Below are 18576 nucleotides of genomic sequence, written 5' to 3' on the forward strand. Positions count from 1 at the left end.
TCTTCCACTCGGCTTCCAAGTTCCATTGAAACCAAGTACAAACGAGGTCTAAGTAGTCAGCCATTGTGTACGAAAAGTTAAACAAGTCAAATTCTTATCTCCTTTTATATTGATATAGACTATGCAATAGATTCAGTTAATGTTATGTTAGATGTTGGCTTCAAATAATGTTCCAACTTTAAATCATGCAGGTCTTGAAAACTAAATTGATCTGTCATATTTATCAAATAATAGATTAAAGTCCAGTTTAGCTATCAATTAAGCCCACTTTTATACATGTCGTGATAAATAGCTAGTATAACTATTAGAAGCAGGTTCACTTGAGGTCAGGCTCTGTCCCAAGAAGAGCTTCAGTCCTGGAGGCTGAACCAGTACCGTGCAATGACAGTAATGAGGGAGTGTGCCAGAAAGTCATAAAAACAAGCCATAACTCGAGCTACGTTCACGTCTATGCACCAGGAATGCACAGCCATTTCTACCAAGGTTTTTGACATATTTTGAGCCAATATTTGGAATAAGCCAGTCTGGGTATTTTCATATTTTCATTGGATCTAGCAAGAAACAGACAATGGAGATGGAGAATTATACCAATAATAATCCCCAGCCAGCATCTAGAATAAAGGTGGTTTTGAAAATAAACCTTAATGTGGATAGAGGAGTATGTCTGGCCGTTACCCGGAATGCTATACTCCACACGCAAGCCCAACCAGGACCAAACTAGATCTAAAACTGGTTCAAACAAAGACTTAATCGAAACTAGATCAGAAGTACAATACCTACCTACCAATATAATATCGGTCTGAACCAGTTCTAAACCAAGACTTGATCGGGGCCAACTCATGTCTAAATCATGAGGGCTAGGGATGTCAAGATTATTCGGTTAATTGTGATTATTTAGGTCACAAAATAAGTGTGATTACCGGTATTTTGGAAGCAAAACTAAGAGGTTTTCATTCAATGTCTAGTTAAAAAATACATCTAAATATAGAATACTTTTTATCTGGCTGTTTAAGTCACATTTACTTTATTTTTTCATTCAATTATATATTCAGTTTCATAAAACTGGTCACAAAAGAAATGTGTTAGACAAGATTTCAGTCTCAGTAATAATTGTAAATGACGGCGTTTTTCTCACAATAACCGTAACACTAAAATCTGACACCGTTACATCCCTAACCAGGACTAAACTAGGTATGAACTAAAATGAACAAAAGCATGACTAATCCAGGACTGACACGAGTCTAAAAAAGACAGAAATCAATAACCGTACCAAGAATAAAACACACTTGGCTCTATAGGAAGTGCCTCTAAAATAAAGGTAGATATGTTTTGAAAATAAACCCAAGGCCGGAGAGGAGGAGGAGGTTGGCCGTTGCCCAGAATGCAACACTCCACATGCACGCCACGCCTTTGATGCCACAGCTGTTAAACCAGATCACTCAGTAAACATTTGATGATCAGGTCTTATTTAAACAGCGAAGGTCAAACCATGAGCTACAGCCTGTCGACAAGAAAAGCTTTTATTCTGAAAGGATTAGAATGAAGACCTAATTATTTCTGGTGCAATGCTGGACAAAAAAGGAGTTCAAATAAGGCATTGCTTTAGAAATGGTAATACATTTTTTTCTAGTTCAAATTAAAGTTTAAATGCAATTTATTGTGCATTCATTTTGTGACTTGCCATTGAAGAAGTCAGACTAAGCACTATTTTACAATTTTGTATGCTGTAGACTTCAATTGTAATCAATATATTAGAATTAAGACAATGATTAGTCATTTAAATTACTAAATTACCCAATTACTTAAATAAAAATATTCCCAAATTCCAGTCCAAAATGGTAAATGTGTAAATGTTTAGTTATTTCAGTTATTTCAAATCTGTCGAAAAAGAAGTTTGATATTTCTTGCTTCAGTCGTCAGTGTCTAGTAATTCCATATAATAATACATTGAAATGAAGTCAATCTTGAATGAACAAAGAGGGCCAATGTAAAGCAATGCAGTTCCAGTACATGCATGTTATCATATCTCTTCTGTCGTTCTCTGTGGCAGGCCGCCTGTAGTGACTCATTAACATCTTATCAGTTCAGAGCGAGAATGAAAAGCACATGTTTGAGAGCGGGCCGCGCCGAAGGAGCCGTGACAGATGGAGACGGGAGGAGATGGTGTCCCGAGTTTAAAAACAGGGAGGAGGCAAGATGGATGACTGTTTGGAGGCTACAACGTGAGAAGAGTGTGATGGGGAGGAAATAAGGGGAAAACTTGAGATGTTCTTTGACCAAAAAAATCGATTTAAAAACAACGCCGCAATGAATCAATATTTAAGGTCCTATATCATACATTGTTCAGACCCTTTAACTGATAAATACTACAGCTTAGCCTTGGCGTTTCATGTAGAATAACTTAAAATAATGTGTCTGGGAAATACCAAAGGCCCTGGGTGCCATAAAATGTGTGTGTATAAAACTCCAGCAGTCAGTGATGATGTTTACTGTGACGTCTCGTAAAGGAGCAAGCGGAGCAGCAGTTTTCAGCAGAACTAGGTCTTAATTAGGTTTTATATCCAAGTTAAAATATATAAATTATTAAATCATCCATGTGTGCCATAGATTATAACCACTACATATCAGATAAAAGCACAATGTGTCTTGAAGTTCTACTGCCACCAACCAACAGCATTAACTAGGCAGTGCAGCTTTGTGTTTGTTTTTTTAGTGAAACCAGTTTGATGTGAATGAGCCCACACTTGCCCTAACTAGTTTGGTTAACTGCACAGAAAACTGGTTTGGCAAGATACGATATGTCCAAAATCATTTGACTATAAGAATAATTTCATGTTTACATTTAGAGGGGCACTGCATACTATTATTTCACTTCCATTAGAGCTAAAATCCACATTTCCTGAGGTTTGAGGTTTTGTAGTGGTTTTACCATCGCAATATCACAAAATGTAGCTAAAGACAGGTCAGAATTCTATGGTGGAATTAGCTGTTTAACTGTGAAATTACAGATTTAGATTTATGATTCATGTCACTGTAATTATTGGGCCTATCCACATGAAACAAAACATATTTTCTGTCAGCACAAATAAACAAAAGTTAAATAATGATTCAACATTTGTGGATCATAAGTCGTAATGTTTCTCCCAAAAACAGTAAATCTCACATAGAGTTATCACTGTAGGAATATATCACCCTTTCCCTCCATCTGTAACATATGAAGGTGATTTAGAGTCCAGGACCAAACCAAAATACCAAATCAGAACTAAACCTGGACAAAACAATAATGTAGGACTCAAAGTAAGTCTAATGACCTGAACCAGGATGGATCAAACAAAATCACAACTTTGACTAATCAGGACCAAATGAAATGTGTGGACAATAAAGGAATATCTTGTCTTAAAACAAGTCCACATAAGGACAATTCAAGGACTTAACCAGGACTAACAGGTGGTCTAAACCTCTGTTTACAGTGCATGCCAGCCAGGATTAAACAAAATGTTTAGCAATTATAAAGTAGCTTTTTATTTCTTGTAATAGTATGTTTATTTTTTTACTTCAATGACAAAAACAACATATTTTACAGATGCAGGAAATCCAGCTCCAGACCTGCACACACGAAGCATGGCGGTCTGTTGTTTTTGACAGAGGGGAATGCAGGTGCTGACAGGTCGACACAGCTCAGTGGAGCTAAAAATGTGTTGTACACCACTGTTTTTCTGTTTCTTTTATTGCTTTCGGTGGAAATATAATGAAACAAATAACTACTGGCAGTACATTCGCTTGGAAGTAAAAAATGGAAATTCAAAATCAAATTAGGCTTGGTGTATTTGTGTTTTTACATAAATAATTTGTGCCAATATTTGAATATTTTCTTAACCATCTTTAAATGCAATGAAAGTGCATGGAATTAAAACTAAACAAACCAGGAGTAAATTGAAACTAACCAAGGACTTGACTAAGATCAATCCAGGACTTAATTGGCTCTAAACCAATGAGGACCAAATCAAAAAGTCAAACAAGCTCCTAATCGGGACTGAAGCCAGCTTTAACTTACCTGACTAGCCAGTCCCTCCCACACTCTGTTCAAATGCGGAAGAAGTGGTCTGTTAAACGTGTTGGGAATGGCTGGTAAGGCAAAGGTTTAACCAGGACTGAACAAGGACAAAACCAGACATATCCAGATAATTATTCCAGGACTAAATTTTCATCAAACCATGATTTAACAAGGATTAAATAAGGACTAAATTAGCAATAAACTAATATACAATAGTCTAGATTAAATGAAGACAAAACATGAACAAAACCTAGAAAACATTTGGGTTAATCCAGAACTAAATGAGCACTAATCCAACATATATACAACATATATAAGATAACATATATAAAGATATGAAACGAGTCACACCAAGACAACATATTTTTTACAGGAGCAGAGGAATCAAACAAAATACCATCCTAACTATGTAAACACAATTGTTTAAAAACTGATTGGACAAATATCAGCTAAAGGCCTAATTTTACCTGATTTTGGAGAGGATCCGGAGACGCTGAGGGCACACTCCATTTTGGCTGTTTCCCATGGATACACAGTGGTGACATCAGAGCGGAGAGCGACTGAGAAGGACGGGCCTGAAATAAAATAAAACAGGGAATAGAGTGAGATTATTTTAAATTATTCAGAAAATTACCAATCAATTATCAACCATACTAGAGTTTACTGAAAACAATTGTAATGTTCATTTTCACAGTTCCAGAAAGTGCTCTTTACCTTGTGTTTTTAGCTCCTATGACTAAAACCAGTTTGGAATGAACCTAAAATGGCTCTCTATAATATAATTTTATTAATATGCACAAAACAAAAGATGGAATGCAAGATTAAACCAAAGTTGATAGGCACATGACTTAAAACAGTTATTTTATAAGACTGAATAATTGTAAATAATAATTGTAAATAAAAGGTTATCAAAAAATACACTACCACGTACTTTTACAAGCCTTAATAAAGCATGAACAAAGACTTAACTCATAATGAAATAATCAGGGCCCTTAATTTAGTAGTTACTAAGCCTGAAGCATTCTTAATAAACTATTTTATCATTAGTATTATATATTTTTTCTAACTGAGTCCAGATGACTACAACTGAAGCTTTTTCTACTATGGAACACGCCTGGACGAATGAAGGATTACACCGACATATTTTATCATTATGAATTCAGTTTGTTTATGCTTTAATAGGCTAAATCAAGAAACTGTTGCACAAGAGAACTATTAACTAATTCATTATTATTTAATTGCCTCCATAGGAAAATGTATTCAATGCATTTCAGCCCATCCATCATTTATCACCTTTGGGGACAGTTGTGAGTCCTTAACACATGGGACACACTTCAGAGCCTTGAGCAAGACTAGAATATTGTAGCCATAGTTTTGCATAATATATTTTTGCTTTATTCTTCTGTTTCAAATACGGTTTGTAAAATGCATTTTGAAATTGTTTAAGCAACAAGGAAGCTATGGTAATTTGATACTGCACTGGAAGACTTAAGGAAAACATAATGAATGGTTTGAAGGCACACTATGTAACATTTCTGTGTAGATGTAGATGCTTTTTCTGAAATATTCAACAATATAGCATTAAAAATGATCTATCTGTAGAGACAAGCAGGCGACGCCACCATGCCAGATCATAGGTCAGATCTGTGGAGAGGCGAGCTTGCTCAAATTGCTATAACACGAATGTAATTGAATAAATGCAAGACAGATTAGACAAATTCCAGGTAGGCCATTAAATCTCTATGGAGGCCCTTCACCAGAAAAGTTACATACTCCACTTTTATATTTCAATCATTTATGTAAATGACTAAAACAATTGAATTAGGGTGATGGGAATAGATGCCTAGCACATTTTGCTTAGGGAAGAAGTGAAGATATCTAAGAGGCAATTTATATTAAAATCATGACTATAAATATTGAATACATAAGACTTTTTGATAGGTTGTCATTTTAAAGTGATTTTAACAATCTACTGCCAAGTTTTTTTGTGACTTTTTCCCAGATGACACCGCCATCCATCTATTAAATGAATGCACTGGTGAATTATTTAAAAACATAGCAGGGAGACATTTGCAGTTTCCATATGTTCTTCCCAGTTTTTCCTTTCAAATCCCACATTGGATACAGTGTGGGAGTGGTGTATAGACACTTAGAAAAAAGATATGCACAAGCCTTCAGGCAAAAAAAGAGGGAAAAATGGCCTTCTTGGCTCTCCAACTTGTGTGGGGTCAAAACGTTAAGCTTTGGCGCAACGAAAAAACAACAGAAAAGGAAGAAAGGATGTTGTGTTGTGGAGGAGCAATGTGCACATGATTGGCCAAAGGGTTTTGCTTTGATGGCGTTCCCAAAGTGAGATGGAGGATAAGGCGAGAAAACGGGCAAAAAAAAAAAGGAGAAAAGAGGCTGCTCAAAGGCCGATGCTTCCCCAGAGACAAGCATTCGTCTCTGGGTCGACTACCAGTGCTCTCCCCCTGAAGCTCCTCTTAAACCGGGCTACAACGAGGCAGGCACACAGGGCTATAATAAGAAACAGACCTACAGCCACTTTATGTCAACGTTTAAACTGGGAATGGGTTTGCAAAATGAGAAGATAATGGATAATGATCAAGTTAAGGGCTGAGGGAAATATAGTACGGTAATTTTTAGTTATTTGGGGCTTATTATCTTGAGAGTGTGGTGGTGGTGGTGGTGGTAGCAGTACCTTTACCTTACTACTACTACTAGTACTAGTAGTAGTAAGGTAATTCCATTGCTTAGAGCCATACTGTAAACAAGGACCAAAGCTCAAATAGCAAAAAAAAATAAAGATTTTTTGTTAAAAAAAAATTGGAATTCAAATCAGAAAAAAATGCCTTTCTGCATCTAGATGGAATGTTTGTAGGTGATGACATGGGCGGAGGAATTCAGCTTAAGCACCTTTTTGCACTTTTCTTTAGAACCTTTTCCCCCACAAACTGCCACTTTGGTTAAAACTATGACACCAAACCAAGTAATCATAAAAAAAACTATTTGCTATTGTTCACGCCATTTAATTTTGTTGGCATCAATTTAAGAATAATTCAACACAAATTTGGACATTAGAATAAGTAATTTCAATACTCAATCTAAATGTTTTAATTCAAGCCAGTTTATCTGCAAGGAAGTAAGGTGCACTATGGAAGTTTTCTGGTGGAGGCACACTAGCTGCATGTCTCCACTAGAAAAGTTACACAATGCACCTTTAATAAAATGACTACCAACATTATATGTTATTGTATTCTATGCCTGCTTATGAATTGTGGGATATCGCGAAGCTCCCGCCATCATACGTTTAAAGCCACAGCCATAAAGGCTCGCCACTCTAAAATTCACTATAATGGTTTTCGCCTGCGACAAAATATCTAGTTCAATCATTGTTACCCACCTTTGTTGTATGCCTCCTTATTACATATTCTCTCTGTCCACTTCTCTCTCGTCGTTTTCATTTTTTATTTATTTTTTTCCCCACAATCCCACTCTCCCCGTTCAGATCAAAACCCTTTAAACTAGGCCAGTGGCTGTGGTATAGGCGTCAAATGGCTTAGCGTACCCCCGGTTTGCCTATTTATGTTGTTCATTATTGGGCCAATTATGACTTAGCTGGAAGACAGAGTAGGAGGAGCTTGTGCACTGTGCCATAATACTAATACCATAGGATTTAGTGTGTAATTAATGGGGATTTTCAAAGACGTATACTGTATTTTTCGGACTATGAGTCGCACATTTTTCATAGTTTTGGCCGGGTTGTGACTTATACTTATATTTATACTTATACTCCGGAGCGACTTATATGTGATATTATTCGTTATTTTTACACTTGCAACCGCATTTCATACTCTAGTGCAACTTATGTATTTATAATTTTTTCTTCTCTATTATACATTTTTTGGCTGGTGCGACTTATACTCCGGTGCGACTTACGAAAATACGGTAGTCAAGATAGTTGTTCAGATTGATAGATAAATATGCATGGGATTCTTCTAGATTGGTTTTACTTTTAAAGGTGCACTATGTAACTTTTCTGGGGGGGGGATGCTTCTTTCTTGTCTCCTTGGAAATGTTATCGCTTTTCTTGGAATATTCCCCAGTATGGTATTAAACCTATCTATTCAATAACAACAAAACTCACCATTTTCTTGGTAGTCTATCTTGATCTTATTGGACTCCGCGCTGGTGGCTTTGGTCCAGATCTGGCCCGGCTGCTGTTTGGTCCATGCCGTGATGTCGCACCAGTAAAACCCACGATCAGAGAGCTGCACTCCACCGAGACGAAACCGGAACTCAGCAGCACCAGACTTCAACAAAACCATCTGATCCCTGGACAAGACCACAGAGAACTATCAAAACAATTGCGTGGGACTGATATGACAGCGTATAACTAAGATGGAGCCGGTGTCTCTAGTTAGTTTGCGCATGTTGTGGTGTGGTAACAAACACTATAATGGACCTTGTCAAAGGTATATACACTAAATGATCAGGGAAAACTGTGAATTGTCCTTCTGGGTTTTTCTTATCCATCTTTATGTACTAGACCACTTGAGCAGACCAGGAACTAAAGCACGTCTAAAGCATGTCTTCACCAGGTCTTCACCAGGTCTTCACCAGGTCTTCACCAGGTCTTCACCAGGTCTTCACCAGGTCTTCACCAGGTCTTCACCAGGTCTTCACCAGGTCTACACCAGGTCTACACCAGGTCTACACCAGGTCTACACCAGGTCTACACCAGGTCTACACCAGTTCTGCTCAAGGACATAACCAGGTCTGAAGCAACACCTGAACTTAACCATGACTAAACGGGTCGTGACCAGGACTGAGCCAGGACAAAAACTAGTTTAAAGCAAATCTGACCATTGCAGTCCAGAAACACCACACAACAGCTGCAATGAACCAGGGTTTACCTAGAACTAAACGTTCAAGTATTAACCTGCGTTTTGGGTCTGTAGCGCCCCCATGTTGGACCACACTGTCTGGGCTGAGCGTCAGAAGGGTTTTGACGTTTGCGCCAACGTTGTCCTGTGATTGGATGAGAACAGAAAAGCCTGCCTCCCCAAGATTTTCAGTGGACATCGCACAGCTCATCTCAAACGTAGACCCGCCCACTGAGGCCTCGCGGATAGTTTTGGCCACAACGTTCAGTGTCGGACCTAGAAATGGAAACAAAACATAATTTAAGATCAAAAGGATGAAAGAAACATGCTTTTATAATTATTATTTTTTCAAGTATTTCCTTATGAGAATTTGTCTAGTTTCTAGCTCAAACAAATGTAGCCGACTTAAACTTTTATGGCGTACTAAGTAGGGGTGCAGTGCACGTTATATCGGGCCAGTATCGGTATCGGCCGATATTCACGTCATTGAGTAATATTGATTTCAGTCCAGAACCACCGATATCAGTTCATGATGTTACATCTCGGTAGTGAAACTCTCCCGTCCTTCAGAAACGGGATGAAAACAAGGAAGAAAACGGCAGCTCTGTGAACAGACTCCAAACTTTAATCCAGCATTTATTCTGAGCTAAAAGACCCAGAAATGACAAAGTTAGACTTTTAAAAGCTCTAGAAAAGTTTGAGACAAAACTTATTAAATATAAGCACCACAAATTCACTTGTGACTTGCACCGAATGCAGTTTTTTTTTTTTTTCATTTGACAAGTTTTCCTTCTAAACGATCAGTTTAGATGTGTTTACTGCAAATAACTACAGTGTAAGAGGTTTAAAGAAGAACAGACTGAGTATGAGAAGGAGAGACCTCCTGCTGTTACAGGAGGAGGCGGAGCAACACGAGGATACGACTGGAGAGGTTCAAAGAGACATTTTAGCCTGAGAAATAATGTTTATAAAACTGGAAATTAGGAATTCCAGTTAAGAGTGTTTTTTAAACTTCCTAATAGAAGAACTCTTATAAACAAAACTCTTATAAACAAAAACAAAAAAATGGCACTGGAGTATAAGTGGCATTTTTAGGGGAAATGTATTTGATAATATGCAAAATCAAGAACATACATTTAATCTTGAAATGTAATTCAAAATAATAACAGATTAGAGAACAAAATGGTAAATGGGTGAACGTATGCTAACATAACACCTTCAGCTACATGATATGATATTAACAGTTATTCAGATAACTATAGCATCAGTTTTACCCCAAATCACTAAATCCATTGAATTCTTCTTCCTCTGTGTCACTTCTAAACAACTCCACAAACTCAAGAAGTAGAGGAAGTGCTGATGTCATCATGTGACATGCCGTTGCCAGTGTGAATATAACGAATAATATCACACATAAGTTGCTCTGGAGAATAAGTCGCACCATGGTCAAAACTATGAAAAAAGGTGCGACTTTTGGTCCGGAAAATACAGTAGTTTTTTGTTTGTTAATTTTTAGTCAATTTCTATAATCCGTATATATAATTTTTATGATCTTTGGTTTTTCATATTTTGTTCCTTTTATTCCTAGGGTAGTTGGATCTGGGTTCTAAGAAAAACATGATTAGAAATGTTAACCTTATTGCACACCGAAAACTTAAATACATTTAAAAATATGCATGCAGCAGGATTTGAATTCTAAAGAGAGTTTTTAAAAGCACTAAGCTCACCAACCAAAAAACATTAATTCATCAAAATACACAAGCAATAACTGTATAGAATTTGGGGAATTCCAGGCGTTCAATAGGAAGTGGGAACTCTATTTTTGGTGGCCATCTTGAAATTCCTGACCCCATTTATCCATTTGAACTGTGCCCACTACTGTCGTTTGATAGTCGGACAAAAACTTTATTGTTTGGCTCAAATATGGCACACTTTGAGCCAAAATTGGACTATAGTTTCCTGAAACATTCACGTTCACAAAATGTTAACATAATAGTAGTCATGAAATAGGCAAGTTTTAAGAGACATGTTTTGAAGACGCCACTCTCAGATTTTTCCTACCAGTTAATGTAGTTTAGTCCTACTTGGCCTCTAGGCCAGGGTTTATTCTTTACGAATGAATCATTCTGATTAGTACAAGCCTAGTCCCGGTTTAGATGTAGCAGTAGCAATAATAGTAGCAATAATATTAGTAACAGAATAACTTGTAGCATTTGTGGCTATAGCAAAAGTCAGTAAGGTGTAAGGTGAATACCACGTAATACGGTAATACCACTAGTAGTAATAGTAGTAAACCTAAATATAGCCGCAAGCGGCAATGATCGGCCCTCGCCACGCCGCTACGCCGCAAGATGAGGGGGCGCTAACGCGCCCCAATGGTCCTTTTATTACGCCTACTGCTGAATCTGTGACGCTGTCACATCTTCTCCCCTTTGTTTTACCATCAAAAAGCAATTTTATTTTGAATTCTTGGCAAAATGTGCGGCTTTGCCGCACCGACACCGTGACTTTTTGAATAAAAATGTGGATATCTTTTGATGGTCCACCCCTGAAGATGAGTCTCACCAAATTTCAGGTTGATAGGGCTGACGCCCTGGGAGGAGTTTGTGAAAGTCTAAAGTGTAAACATGTTCTGGCAATTTCCCCATTGGAATAACATGGGAGGTTTCAGTCATCGCTACGGCAAAGCCATAACAATTATGACATGGGTCTCATTGACTTTTTTGATGGGGATGCTAAAATTGAGTTGTGTGTCAAATTTCATATAATTTCGCAAAACTAAACATTTAACCTCCATATAAAATCTGTAGGGGGCGCTGTGGCGCCAAATTAATTTATTTCACTTCAAGTAGGTTTAGGGCAAAGAGTTTAACAACTGATTCTAATTTGACGCAATTCGGACTTTATCTGCGCAAACGGCAGAAATGTTAAATTTGGGAGATTTCTGAAATTCTAGCTAAAGTTTGCGGCTTTGCCGCACAGAGACCGTGACAGGTATCAATGTAATTTGAATAACTTTTGATGTCCCACTCCTCAGTAGCATTTTCACCAAATTTCAGCTTTTTAGGGCCAACGCCCTGGGAGGAGTTCGTAAAAGTACGACGTTTGGAAAAACTCCCGAGTCACACTTAGCCATTTTTGAAGCAATATGGCCGACATTTGGTTGGGCGGATGGCGTTGCCGTAATAATATTTTTTACTTCTCTTGTCACTATCTACCTCTGCGCCAAATTTCATGATTTTACGATCAGATTTTTTTGGGGTCATTTCCTATCTCTCAATGCATTTTTGGTACATTTGGGGGCGCTGACGCGCCAATTTTTTTATTTTAGAAAAGGGAAATAGCCAGAATGTAGAGAGGCACGATTTTTAGAGGTGTGCAATTTTTTGTGACTTTTCGTCAATGTTCACTGGGTGAAAAATAGGGGGGTTGGTCCCGAGAAGAAGAAAGAATATTAAATGATATTTCCCAAAGTAAAGCTTGATCGAGCTATTGGCCACGGAGGAGTTAGTTAAAGTGTGAAGCGTAAATGTGAACATTTCAAGGATTTAGCGTTTTTCCCATCTGTGACAGTATATTTGCAGCTCCACGGCACAGAGACCGTAGCACTTAGAATCAAAATATGGATACGTTTTGATGCCCCGCTTGTGTAGATGATTCTCCCCAAATATGAATTTGATCGGAAAATCGCCCTAGGAGGAGTTGGTTAAAGTGTGAAGCGTAAAAATGTGGTCATTTTAGAGATTTCGCTGTTTTCCCATTTGTGACATATATTTGCGGGTCCGCCACACAGAGACGGTAGCACTTAGAATCAAAATATGGATAACTTTTGATGCCCCGCTTGTGTAGATGATTTTCCCCAAATATGAGTTTGGACAATCAGACAATCGCCCTAGGAGGAGTTTGTTAAAGTGTGAAGCGTAAAAATGTGGTGATTTGAGCAATTTCGCGATTTTCCCATAAGGATAACATGGGATGTTTCTGTCATCGCTACGGTTACGCCGTACAAAATATGACTTTGGCTCTCATACTTTTATGATCAGGATGGCAAATTAGAATTTTGTGCAAAATATCATGTAATTTGGAAAAACTCTATTGTTTATAGGCCACTCTGAAGGCCAAATAGTCAGAATTCAGGGAAATGTTTGCGGCTCCGTCGCACAGAGACCGTAAAAGTTATCCTTAAAATTTGGATAACTTTAGATGCCCCACTTGTCTAGGGGACGTACACCGATTTTGAGGTTGGTGGGCAAAACGCCCTAGGAGGAGTTCGTTAAAGTGTGAAACAGAAAAATATTCAAGAGATTTAGCGATTTTCCCATAGGGATAACATGGGAGGTTTCCGTCATGGCTATGGCTACGCCGTAAAAATTAAGGCATAAGTTTGATTGGCCTTTTGCTCGGGACCCCAAAATAGAATTTTGGGCAAAGTTTAGAACATTTGTGTAAAACCAGTTTTTGTCCATCAATGTTCACTCAAAGGCAACTTTGTAGGGGGCGCTATCGCGCCCATTTCAATTTTGTCATCCTAAACTGGTCCAAACTTGAAAGTTTAACAACTGATTCAAATTTGGTCCTAATCGGACTCGTTTTGATCAAATGGGAGCAATTTTTAGAATTGCAATATCTCAAAATAAGTTGTCCAACTTTGCGGCTGCGCCGCACACAGACCGTAAAAGGTATCCCAAAAAAAATTGGATAACTTTAGATGCCCCACTTGTCTAGAGGACGTACACCAATTTTGAAGTTGGTGGGCAAAACGCCCTAGGAGGAGTTCGTCAAAGTTTGACGTGAACAAAATGGCTAACTCAGCGTGTTTTCATTTTCAAAGGAAGATGGCGGGCATAGGGTAAGTCTGGGGGCGTGGCCACAATAATATTTTTTTTTTGTCCTCACGAGAGAAATGCGTGTTCCGAATTTCGTAGCTCCACGACAAAGTTGACCTCAGGGCGTCTCCCATAGGCTCAATGTATTTTGACTTTTGTCGGTGGCGCTGTCGCGCCATTTTTTGACGAAAAAAAAAATGGCCCAGAAAAAAAATCTAATTTTTCGCCGATTCTGAATTTTGGGCAAAGTTTGGTGAGTTTTTGAGCATGTTCAGGGGGTCAAATTAGAGCTCAAAAAGCAGAAGAACAAGAAAAATAATAATAAATTAAAGCCGCAAGCGGCATCCAACGGCCCTCGCGGGCCACCGGCCTTCCGGCTCTGCGCTTTCGACTTGATAAAGATGGCGCCCTTATTGTGTGTTGAATTAAAAAAGAACTTGACAGACGGCGACACTTTGGACATGGCCAATCCAGTGCAAATGAACACAAGTGTCAGTCAAATTTGCTGTTCCGCCGCACAGAGACCGTAGCACTTGGAATATAAATATGGATAACTTTTGAAGCCCCGCGTGTGTAGATGATTTTTCCCAAAGTAAAGCTTGATCGGGCTATTGCCCACGGAGGAGTTTGTTAAAGTGTGAAGCATAAATTTGAACATTTCAAAGATTTGGCGTTTTCCCATTTGTGACAGTATATTTGCGGCTCCACCGCACAGAGACCGTAACACTTAAAATCAAAATATGACTAATTTTTGATGCCCCGCTTGTGTAGATGATTTCCCCCAAATATGAGCTTGATCGGGTATTCGCCCTAGGAGGAGTTTGTTAAAGTGTGAAGCGTAAAAATGTGGTCATTTTAGAGATTTCGCTGTTTTCCCATTTGTGACATATATTTGCGGGTCCGCCACACAGAGACCGTAGCACTTAGAATCAAAATATGGATAAGTTTTGATGCCCCGCTTGTGTAGATGATATTCTCCAAATATGAACTTGATCGGACAATCGCCCTAGGAGGAGTTCATTAAAGTGTGAAGCGTAAAAATGTGGTGATTTGAGCGATTCTGCGATTTTCCCATTAGGATAACATGGGATGTTTCTGTCAACGCTACGGTTACGCCGTACAAAATATGACTTTGGCTCTCATACTTTAATGATCAGGATGGCAAATTAGAATTTTGTTCAAAATATCATGTCATTTGGAAAAACTATTGTTTATAGGCCACTCTGAAGGCCAAATAGTCAGAATTCTGGGAAACGTTTGCGGCTCCGTCGCACAGAGACCGTAAAAGTTAACCTTAAAATTTGGATAACTTTAGATGCCCCACTTGTCTAGAGGACGTACACCGATTTTGAGGTTGATGGGCAAAACGCACTAGGAGGAGTTTGTTAAAGTGTGAAACATAAAAATGTGGATATTTGAGAGATTTTGCGGTTTTCCCATAGGGATAACATGGGAGGTTTCTGTCATCGCTACGACTACGCCGTAAAAATTAAGGCATTTGTCTGATTGGCTTTTTGATCGGGACGGCAAAATAGAATTTTGGGTAAAGTTTAGACAATTTTGGTAAAACTAATTTTTGACCTTCAATGCTAATTTAAAGGTCACTCTGTAGGGGGCGCTATCGCGCCCATTTCAATTTGTCATCATAAACTGGTCCAAACTAGAAAGTTTAACAACTGATTCAAATTTGGTCCTAATCGGACTCGTTTTGATCAAATGGGAGCAATTTTTAGATTAGCAATATCCCAAAATAAGTGGTCCAACTTTGCGGCTGCGCCGCACACAGAGCGTAAAAGGTATACCAAAAATTTGGATAACTTTAGATGCCCCACTTGTCCAGAGGACGTACGCTGATTTTGAAGTCGGTGGGCAAAACGCCCTAGGAGGAGTTCGTCAAAGTTTGACGTGAACAAAATGGCTAACTCAGCTTGTTTTCATTTTCAAAGGAAGATGGCGGCCATAGGGTAAGTCTGGGGGCGTGGCCACAGTAATATTTCTTTTTTTGTCCTCAAGAGAGGAATGCGTGTCCCGAATTTCGTGGCTCTACGACAAAGTTGACCTCGGGGCGTCTCCCATAGGCGCAATGTATTTTGACTTTTGTCGGTGGCGCTGTTGCGCCATTTTTTAACGAAAAAAAATGGCCCAGAAAAAAATCGAATTTTTTGCCGATTCTGAATTTTGGGCAAAGTTTGGTGAGTTTTTGAGCATGTTCAGGGGGTCAAATTAGAGCTCAAAAAGCAGAAGAACAAGAAAAATAATAAAAATATTTTTTAGCAAAAACAATATAGCCGTTTCCACTATAACAACAAATTATACATCGTTTGAAAGCTCTAAGCCGCCATGGGTGGAATCATCATTACGAGCGCTTACGCGCTCGTCACTCCCTATTTCGTCGGGATGCCCCGCCCACTCCCCATAGACTTCCATTGATTTGAGCAGATACAAGCATGGCCCATGCCTGCGGCATGGATTCTCGCGTACGGGACGATGCCAGGAGGGTTTTTGGAGGAATGCAGCGCTTCGCGCTGCTGTTGTCAACAATGAGTTGTTGACTATTTATGTCATAGCAGGAGTAAGTATGCATGATCCATGCCTTCGGCATGGGCTAGTTCACTGTACTTGCTAGGGGCGAAGGGGTACCAAGACAGACAGTCAGACAGTTGCAACGCTGCCTTCGGCAGCGTTGCGGGAGCAATAGGCCCTCCGCCCTGCTGGGGCTCGGGCCTAAAAATATAAATTGTGTTATAGCGGCGGCATCGGCAGTGGCAGCTAGTAATAGAAGCAGAACATACGTTTTTGTTCCCATTTGATAGGGAGGGCAAAGCTCTGTTCTTCGGTCGCCTTCACAAATCCTCCCTGTGTGTTTACGGTCCACGCTGACACTAGACACATGTACTGCCCCATGTCCACCACCTGTAGAGACACAAAAATTCAGAATGTGGATTAGAAAATGCAATATACACCACATTGTAAGATTTCTTGACTCTGTTCAGTTAGGGCAAGTACAAACTACCGGTACTTTCTTTACAACTGATGAAAAAGTAGATTTACATTGACATAAGTATTTTCTCACTTAATCTAGATCTTGTTGTTTCGGAGATGGGCAAAATAAGAATGTTTGAAAGTGACCTGAAACGTCTAGTGTAATCTTTCAAACAATGTTACAAGTGACATTACTGCACGTGTGTTTAATTTTATGGTCCATTCACGTTTTGTGTGATACTAACTCAAACAAGACATTTACGGGCCCATTTTAGCACATTCTTGATGTATTGGAAAAATATTGCCTGAATGCAAGATACTCCTACAAAATAATAACATATAATGTAACTATACATAATTTTAGTTAATATAGCTCACCCCTATTTCTATGGCTACAGTCCAGAGTCACTGGCAGTCGCACACTTGTGCATTTAAAAAGTTGAAATAATATAATGGATATCTGATTTGCGTTATGCAGTTTGTACTCTGCAAAGTAAGAAAGGTTCAGCATTTTAATCAAAACAAATTGGAGACAGAAATGCACAGAATTACATAAACATAAACAGAATGACAGCCATAAAATGTCTGTACCAAAATGAGTCCTACCTGTGTGCGCACAAATCTCAGTTTGAACGTATTGGGTTGGACTCTGTTTAAAGTAATTTCTCCGCTCTTCAGTCGCTCCGAATACATCGCCCCCGGCAACAAGTTCCCAGCTGCGTCCAATGAGCCAATGAGATTTGAGCTCGGAGGGTTACTTCCTGTTCCTAAAAATACAAGGTTGAAATATATGAGTATGTATAGTAGAAGGTAGTAGTAGTATTACGAAAATGTCTAGTTATTTTAGTAATGACTACTGCAGTGGTCCCATTTTGGGTCCTTGTGTCCTAGTTGGCTTGTGTAAGTCTAGTTCCGGTACAGTTCCGGTACAGTTCCGGTACAGTTCCGGTACAGTTCCGGTACAGTTCCGGTACAGTTCCGGTACAGTGTCGTGATTTAGATCTGATCCAGACCCAGTTGAGTGTGTGTTTAGCCCAGTTGCAGCCACGGCAGCAATAACGATAGCTGGAGTAATAATAATAATAGCAGTAGTGGTGATGGTAGAAGTAGTATGAGCATTAGATATTGCTAATGATACTCAAAATCAGTGGCGTTAGCATTTAACACATTCAAGTGAATTACCCGGTAACGTGTTGTGTTGCCAGGACACGCCCAATCTCCCACCCGCTGGGAGGTTAGTGATATTGGTCACGTGGCACGCCATTTCCACTGGTTCCGAGGTCAACTTTGGGGTTTCTACAGGGTCAAGGGTCAAGGTGTAACTCGGCTCTGAAAAATATACAGTAAAATGGGTTAATGTCATCAAAAGGGTTTACAGAATCTGCGATTACCGATTGGTACCATTTTTCTGTAGTTTAAACCTCCACAAACTCTCTGGATTCTTGGATTAGTTTAGCAGTTCAGAATTTAGTGATCTGATTTTCGATTTAACAAAATAAATTTGTCACCTGCTCGTCTCCATAAAGATGTTATTGCTTTGCCAGATGTATTACTTTAAGGTATTTTTAGGTATAAAAAACACTTGTAGTTGAATAAATGCAAGTTACAGGTTTAATGCCATATTGTGAAACATTTCAGGCAAAGCAATAACATCTCCATAGAGATAAGTAGGTGGTGATACCTCCCACACCAGAAAAGCTACATAGTATATATTTAAATAAGCTTGAATGAGTTCATAAAAAGGTGCTAATGATTATTTCAATAGAGTTTTTGTCTACAGAGAATGCAACATGATTATGGTTTTAGGCTTGAAAATAGACACAAGGGA

The 18576-nt window shown here is 38.8% G+C and overlaps 1 protein-coding gene across 2 annotated transcripts in view; it reads right to left on the bottom strand.

The window, feature by feature from the left end:
* The window catches only part of ptgfrnb (prostaglandin F2 receptor inhibitor b), a 72663-nt gene that overhangs the window by 13071 nt on the left and 41016 nt on the right, over positions 1-18576 (bottom strand). Inside the window, exons 6-11 of one of the 2 annotated variants that reach the window (XM_072439628.1) lie at positions 17931-18077; positions 17355-17515; positions 16559-16679; positions 8997-9216; positions 8202-8389; positions 4522-4629 (exon numbers count right to left, since the gene is read on the bottom strand). In XM_072439628.1, coding sequence (XP_072295729.1) covers positions 4522-4629; positions 8202-8389; positions 8997-9216; positions 16559-16679; positions 17355-17515; positions 17931-18077 — 945 coding nt within the window. The remainder of the gene's footprint in view (positions 1-4521; positions 4630-8201; positions 8390-8996; positions 9217-16558; positions 16680-17354; positions 17516-17930; positions 18078-18576) is intronic. The other variant, XM_072439619.1, reaches the window with a different exon arrangement.

Source organism: Eucyclogobius newberryi, unplaced genomic scaffold (assembly GCF_026437365.1).
Source record: "Eucyclogobius newberryi isolate DKJ021-1_F unplaced genomic scaffold, fEucNew1.0.hap1 SCAF_1, whole genome shotgun sequence".
NCBI lineage: Eukaryota > Metazoa > Chordata > Actinopteri > Gobiiformes > Gobiidae > Eucyclogobius > Eucyclogobius newberryi.